The 7,895-nt window shown below is 33.6% G+C and overlaps 1 protein-coding gene and 1 pseudogene across 2 annotated transcripts; both read right to left on the bottom strand.

The window, feature by feature from the left end:
* Positions 1 to 991: 991 nt before the first annotated feature.
* LOC143629278 (uncharacterized) lies at positions 992 to 2,305 on the bottom strand (annotated as a pseudogene). Its single transcript, XR_013152925.1, has 2 exons — positions 1,836 to 2,305; positions 992 to 1,252 (listed from the first exon to the last, which is right to left on the bottom strand). The product of XR_013152925.1 is annotated as an uncharacterized LOC143629278 (transcript).
* A 1,709-nt stretch (positions 2,306 to 4,014) lies between these two features.
* On the bottom strand, positions 4,015 to 7,295 carry LOC143629276 (rop guanine nucleotide exchange factor 7-like). The gene is made up of 7 exons (XM_077098586.1): positions 6,835 to 7,295; positions 6,154 to 6,270; positions 5,922 to 6,076; positions 5,755 to 5,829; positions 5,373 to 5,663; positions 4,791 to 5,117; positions 4,015 to 4,619 (listed from the first exon to the last, which is right to left on the bottom strand). Exons 1-7 carry the CDS (start codon positions 7,070 to 7,072, stop codon positions 4,113 to 4,115), a joined length of 1,710 nt encoding a protein of 569 aa, XP_076954701.1. The 5' UTR covers positions 7,073 to 7,295; the 3' UTR covers positions 4,015 to 4,112.
* Positions 7,296 to 7,895: the final 600 nt, after the last annotated feature.

Here is a 7,895-nt window from a genome sequence, read left to right as displayed (position 1 = left end):
AAACACACACTTACATAGTACTCCAATGTATCCTTACCTTAAAACGCAAAACATTAGTTTTTTTATTGTGTTTTATGGATCATGAGCTTAACTTGGATCCCGTTGTTTCAAATCTCCTTAAAGATTGTCTCATATTAGATGACCACTTTAAGTAGTCGAATGCGAGCGTTCCGTTCGCCATCCAAATTTTTGGTGTTAAAACAATAGGACTACGGTGATTTCGTGGACTAGTGTTTTGGCATGACATTGTATCTCGATTTATTGTGTTATCATTGTTATTTGAGTCTAAAACATGAAAAAGTCGCGGTGATTTCGTGCACATGTTTAGACCCCAACGTGGTAGTTTTGTAAAAAGGTTTTTAGTGTCGGAATATCAAGTCATGGTGGTTCATGCGCGATTTTTCCACCTTTAAATTTTAAAACATTATTATTACGTTTCAAAAATCTAAACCATTTTTCACTTTATATTATTATAAGTCCTTATCACAAGTTTTTGAATAAACGGACACCTTTTTGAATAAACTTGGGAATTTTGAATAAACTTGGGAATTTTCCCTAAGTTTTATTGTTTTTTGTATTTTACTTAAATATTAAATATTATTATTCATCAACGACTCGTACTATACATGGGTCTCAAGCTAGTATAAATACATAACGGGTGCAATAAATCACTTCTAAGGCTGTCTTCAAGAACTTTGCTAAAGTTACTTAAAATCGAATATCGCTTTAAAATAGGTCAAACTATCACGCATGTTGACATCTAAGGCAAATGGATCGCTTGTCTTTATCGAGTCGGTCCACCTACATAATCGTTATGACATATCCACATCCAACCACGCTGGAACATATAACGCTCGCATATATGTGCCATAAGAAGAACTAGCATGGTATCTTCTTTAAAGCTAGCTTTCAATTCTACCAACAAGTTGCTATCTAGAACCAGATTCATTCCACCATACTAAAGCATAAGTTTGATCCAAATACCAAATGGCATTCTCTTTTTAGAATTACACAAAAGTTGACCGTACCAAAGTCAACACAAGAGAAACAACAATTTATTAACACATGACCAAAAGACACAAGACAAAAACATGGAAGTTATCATGACACAATTAAAATACCAGTAATTTATTTACTAAACACATGAGTAGAAACCATTGGCTAGAAAAGAACCAACCAAGATACACTTCAAACTCACTGGTACAACTTCCATGAAACTAGTAGTCTTCAAGCTTTCAAGGCAATGTATAAGCTGCAAAGCACATCGTACAACTACGTCAGCAAAAAGAAAAATACTATAACTAACATCTAAAATCTAGGGGTGTGCATAGGTCGGTATTGAACTCAAATCAAACCAAAAGCGAATTTAGTTTTTGGTTTTAGAAAAGCGTTTTCGGTAATTCAAATCGTGTGAGTTTGATTTTTGGTTTTATTTGGAATTAAAATATTTAGGGTTGTTAAAATAGGCCCAAATAATTGAATTTGGGCATAAAACTTTTAATCTAAAATTTTGTTAACCTCCTGTCCTCTTACAAACAAATTTGAGAATTAAATTTTTGGTTGAAAGGATTAAATTTAGCCATTCTAAATCTAATAATAAATATTTAAACAAGTTCGGTGCAGCTCGATTTTTAGTTCGGTTTGGTTCAGTTTTGAAATTTGAACCGAAACATTGTTAGCGCTTAGCAATTTACAAAGAAAAGAAAACAAAACAAAACTGAATAATCAGTTATTAGTTTTGGTCGGTTATTTCGGTTAGGTTTTTTTATTTTCAATTCGTTTAATCTGTTTTTTTCTCACCCCTAAAAAGATCAATGAAATGAAACTAAACCAACCTCCACATTGATAACCAACAGGACGGTCCGCAATGTTGCACCGTTTCGGAATAGTCATCGCAATCTCGGGCTTGACTCCCGAGCTTTTAGCAGTATTAGACAACATAACTGCACACAAGCATTTCGGGTTTGTCCCAACTTCTTAACCGCAGCACAACAGCTTCCAGAAACCGAGGCGTTCTCATCCTGTGCAGCCGATGCACACGGAGCCAGCTTGAACGCTTCCATATCCGGGTTAGCCCGCCCACACTCACCCGCTCCATTAACTTCACCCAACCCAACAATCACAAGAACCACAACAAACCCAAACATGCATATGTTTTTCATTGAACCTTCCATTGTTTTGTAAGTTGATTGTCTTGTTAAATTTTAACAAATCGAATGCATGAATCAGTTGCGGGTTCTTCGGGTTTTATACTGGTGTATGGAAGTTGGTTACACGTTGTTTACATTATCTTCAATGGTGGAAGAACCATCGAGAACTTATGCCACTAATGTAAATGTTATGCTAGCAACAATCATGATTTCAATGGAAGAACCATCGAGAACTTTGCACTGAACAATTGATTTCAATGAGATAGATTTTTGGTTAATGATTTCTAGGTGATCCGTCATTTGAAATGACGGATCCTAAAAGTTGTACAGACATTGTTAGCTATTGTCTCGTAACATGGAACTTTCGAGCGTGTTCCGACATATTTTAGGATTCAAACTAGTTAGCGAAACACCTTCGAAACTTCCATGTCACCAAACAATAACTGACAACATCTGTATAATATTTAGAATCCGTCATTTCAAATAGTAAATCACCTGAAAACAAAAATTCTCTCGTAAAAACCATTTGGTCTCTTTTATTTTTCATATTAAAAAAATCCAATGAAACAGATGTCATGTAAGCAAGAAAGTTCACCAACCCCATTATCCCTCAGAGCTTGGATATATAACATTTAACAAAAGCAATCATTCATCACCGAAAGTAAATTCACAAATGTTGTAATGGTGTCAAAGTGATAATCAGCTTAAGTTGGAAGACTAAATAAACCAGTTCATGAAGTGAAACCGTTTCGAGAGAATCCGAAATGCCAGTTTTTAATGGGCTTGAGAACTCTTTCGTTGAAACCAGTTAAAACCGAACCGGTTGCTCTGAGACCGAACATATCATTTTCCGTTTTAAAACAGTCTCAAAGAGAACCGTTTGGGCAAAAACTGATTTTAACTTTCTTTGACCGAAACCGAACCAGTTTGGGTCTAAGAATCGATTTGTGTACCTCTATTCTCAACATGCTGGATCATGCGACAAACAAATGAAACAGCCATAGACGTTTTGGCCTAGCGGTCAACCCAAGTTCCATTAATTAGCGTTCCAGTTTCATCACTCAATATTTTCTCTCGAATTTAGCTGTCTACACTTTTTACGTTTAAATCCTTGATTAATATAATTTATACATCTATTTATGGTTTTAATTTTATTAATTATTACTTATTACTTGGTTTGTAATATTAATAACTAGCTTTTATCCCCGTATTACGGGGTTATTTTAAATTATTCGTTTATAATATTTATATTTTTTTTTATTTTAATTTTATTTGTTGTGAAGAAGTTAATAATATTTACTTAGGATTTGATGATTAAAGTGTTTTATAAATAAATGAGATGTTATAACCCGGTTTAAAAGTTATCTGGTTTGGTGAGATTCATGACCCGCTTATTTTTTTACTATAAAAGTGTTTATTAATTATAAATATTAATTTTTAGTAAATTCTATTTTATAGAATTCTCATATCAAATATTTGGTAAAATTAATTTTTAATTTAATGAGATGTTATAACTCGTTTAAGGGTTATCTAAGTTTACAGAGAGAAGCCTCCATTTACAAATAAAACAATCTAGAGACTTGAGAAAATGTATGGAGCGATAACTTTTAAAGGTTTCGTTTATATATATTTTAGATTTTGCAAACCTATCAAATTTGAAACTTTACATAAAGCCACCTCATGTGACAATTTAAGTACTCAATAGTCAATATTGTATCAATTTTTTGAGGAATTGTTTTCTGTTTATTTTACTTGTTTCTATTGTGCATCACAAAACATGATATTAGCTAGGTAATACAATCACTCACATTAAAATTATATGATTTAATTAGTGAAAGCAAACAATAAAGGGTTAACATAAGTAAAAATCTTGAACAAAACATATGCATTGATCTTTTAGGATGATTGGAATACAACATAACAAGTAATATTAACGGTAGAAGTATATAAACTCTCTTTTCCTTAATCAAGTTGCAACTCCGCGATCCGTTTTGGCAACTTGACCGGGGTTCGGTTCTCCTTCTGGCTCGGTCCACCATCCACGCTACTTCTAGAACCCGGCGTATCTGCATTTCGTGTAGAAAGACAACCGGGACCTTCTAGACTCTTCACTCTTGTCTCACCACCAAGATAACTCGTTAAAGCGCGCCTGACCCCACAACCGCGGCTAGTTTTGTTACTATTCCCATTGCTAGTCAAGAAAGGCGTCCGGTCTCCCTTTGCCGGGCTAGGACTCACTAGCGGTCCAGGTGAAAACTTTGGGGTCCCGAAACTGGGTCTGTAAGGTGAACCTGAGGCGGTGGACACTGAGACCCACTTGTGACTAGTTGTGCTCACTCTTAGTGCTTTGGTTTCGGATTGTTTAGACAAGTCGTCTACGTATAATAAATCATCGATGCGTGCCACAATATTGAATGCTAAGCTTTCCAATACTCTTGAGTAGCTCTCGAGAATCGCTTTTCCGACATCCTGAAGTGAAAAATAAAAAAATGTTCATATTACAAAAATTCATTGATATTTGTATCAGAGAATGTATTAGCTCAAGTAACTCTAAGGCTATGATACCATGTAGAATAATGAAATCATACATTTTAACTATGTTAATAATTTGTGTGTTTTATTAACATTAAAGGTATGTACCTTGTTACACTGAATCTTGGTTGTGTCCAATGAGATTTGAGTTAGACAAGGAAACCTATGTTTTAAGCAAACCAAGAGGCTTTCTGCTCGGTTAGCTAGTAAATCACGTCGATGCGCATCTGCCATTAGATCTTTCACCATATCCCATGATGTTTTAGCAGGCGGGGGCTTTTTACGCCACATGTAGATTGCGGCTTCCACTCGGTTCGCGATTTCTAGGGCGACATGTTCGGATGAAAGGTCGAGGCAATCTAGCAAACACTCTGCTGAAAATTGCTCTGAGGTTATATATTGATAGATCACATCCCCTAAACAAGCTTTTCCATTCTAGCAAACAGATAAAAAAAATCACAACTTAGAACTAGTGCTTGACTAAACCAACACCACTTACACATTATCCAGACACCACTGTCGTGACATACAGACCATATGGCATGTAAAATGGTCATATGGGCCGTATGAAATTAAAATCATACAGGCCATATGACCATATTACATGTTTGACTAACACATAAATAATTGATATGACCACTGAACTAACGTGAAATGATGAAAATTTTAATTATCTTTTTGTTGTTATACCTTTGGAAGGGATTCCAAGTAAGATTCAGGAACTTCCATTTCAGCTAAAGAAACACTATTAATCGCCATGGCGGCTTTTAGAATCTGATTAGCAGATTCACGCTTATGGTTTAACCGCTTTCGTGCATTTTCATCTAGACCACCAGCAGGAACCCGAGGCACGGGCAGCCACCATTTGTCTTGTTGGCGTTGTGATGATTTATTAAACGAGGTTAAACCATCAGGTTCTGGTGTCGTTATCCCCTTATCAACGTACCAAAATTCCGTGTTGGTGAAACTATCTAGTATTCCCTGTAAAAAATCAAATCATTACAATTCAATATTGGTTGATTTAATAATCTTTATAAAAATAATAATAATAATTTGAACAATGTACACTAACCAGAAGCATGTTGTCTAGTTTCTTGAGAGCAGGGAGGTTAACATAGATATCTGATCTTGGTCTGCATGTCATGATCTAAAGTACCATGATTTAAAACATGTGTCACAACAATAATATACATTAACTCATCACTAACTCAACATTAACTCAAAACATTGACAAATTACCTCGAGTTTACTTCCATCGGCTAACGTTTGCCAAGACGGTTTAAACTCAACGATGTAATCACTAACACAAAGAAGACATTCCATTTCTTTTTGCCACATTTGTTTCTTCTCAGAAGGTAAAGGTTCCAATCTCCACAGTTGACCAAATGCAGTGGCTGAAAAAAATAATAATTTTATAAAATTAAAATAAAAAAAATGATTGCCACAAAGTGTAATTAACTAATTACCATACCACAAAGATTTGTGATGGCATTTGAGATAGCCAAAGCTGTGCAGACACCTTTGCCACTTCCAGACATATCTTCACCAAGTAATAATTTACTAAACCTTTCTTTCATCATCTCCATTTCTACTCAAGATAAATAAAAAAAAACAGTATATATATTATGATAGGTTAAAACTATAAAGAAGGGAAAAATAAAAAAGCAAATGGAATCAATAAAGTAATAAAGTTTGCAACTTTTTTCTAAAACACATTGATCTTGAAGGTAATCAAGGTATCCTCAAATTCAAATAATAACTTATAAAAGACACAATTTTTCCCACCTATTCATATTCAAATTTACATTGATCTTGAATGTAATCAAGGCATCCTTAACTCCAACCATCAAAATTCAAATTCAAATAATAAATTTAAAAATTTTTAAAAACAAAAAAAAACAAAATAATAATAGGGGAAAGTTACGTACAAATTAAATTAGCTTGCTTATTGTGCAAATCAAGTAGTGTAATTATATAATTACATCGTGGCGTAATTACACTAGTATAATTACATTATTTGATTTGCACAGTTAGCACGTTAATTTAATTTGTATATATCCAAACTAATAATAATAATAATTATAATTATTATTATAATAATAATAATAATAATAATAATAATAATAATAATAATAATAAATTGAAACCATACCTGAAACTTGCATACCTGTTTTCTTGATCTTGAGCTCACCATCAAAACCAGTACCTGATTTCAATTTATCTTCATTAATATCACCACACTTGCTCATCACTTGATCTTTTTTAATAGGCCAACCAAAAGAAACAGGGGAAGAACAAGACTCTTTAGAAGAAGTGGCTGAACTTCTGGAATTCAAGCTTCTTGTTCTGCTATCAAATGATTCAAATTCAAACCCATCTGAATTATCCATCTTATTATTCTTGGAAACACAAACTGTCAGATCTTTCTTTTTTTACCCTTTTCACCTTAAAGATTACTACCCATATGATAATAGTAAGGGAAAAAGTGAAATTGTGTAACTTTATGAGTTTTGAGTTAAAAAAAGAAAGAAGGCAAATTCAAAAGCGTGACGGTAGGGGTGACTGTGACTGATTCAATTCAAAATAGAATAAGGGTAAGATAGATGTAGCCGTAGGAAGCTAAAAATTCAACCCGGAGACTGTTACTTTATGATGATATGAGAAAAGGACAAGTTACTTTTCTTTGTCTTGTTTTCCCTCCTGTTTTCTTTATAAGATTTTAAAATTCAGTTCTTTATTAGTTTTAATATCTTACCCGTTTTTCTTTTATTTTTCCTTTGTTTAATATAGGGATAACAATGAAACATGATTTGATGAAAAAACCCGAAATCTTACATATTTGGGGACGGGTAATACCTGACTCATTAGAGTTTGGGACATTTTTGAGATTTTGAATATACCTGATTGCCCGACTAAATTGACTCATTTACCTGATGTACCCGACATAACTTTTTTTATATGTAATGTATGTATGTATGGTATGTTTCTAAATATTCTAAAGTTATTATTTGCCGAGAATTTTTATTACAATTATGCATTTATTTGAGACATTTTATTTTATGTTAATCATTGTTTGTAATTGATCAGTTATCTTTTAGTCAAAACCCAATAGCTTTTGGCCCGGGTATACTCGACATGTACTTTATGAAAACGCGATAGTAAACCCAAAACCTGATGGGAAACCATAAACTCGACGGGAAATTACCCGATTAA

This window comes from Bidens hawaiensis, unplaced genomic scaffold (genome assembly GCF_021521415.1).
Source record: "Bidens hawaiensis isolate Kalapana, Puna unplaced genomic scaffold, B.hawaiensis_p1.1 tig00005179_1, whole genome shotgun sequence".
In the NCBI taxonomy this organism is placed as follows: domain Eukaryota; kingdom Viridiplantae; phylum Streptophyta; class Magnoliopsida; order Asterales; family Asteraceae; genus Bidens; species Bidens hawaiensis.
Note: the sequence above shows the minus strand (reverse complement) of the source record. Positions and strands in the feature narration are given on the sequence as shown.

Bases quoted from the DNA above. Each gene is read 5' to 3' on its own strand.
- LOC143629276 (XM_077098586.1), bottom strand. From the start codon at position 7,072: ATGGATAATTCAGATGGGTTTGAATTTGAATCATTTGATAGCAGAACA. The intron at 6,077-6,153 runs GTATGGTAATTA...TATTTTTTTCAG, and splicing joins TGCCATCACAAATCTTTGTG to CCACTGCATTTGGTCAACTG. The intron at 5,830-5,921 runs GTAATTTGTCAA...ATGGTACTTTAG, and splicing joins CCGATGGAAGTAAACTCGAG to ATCATGACATGCAGACCAAG.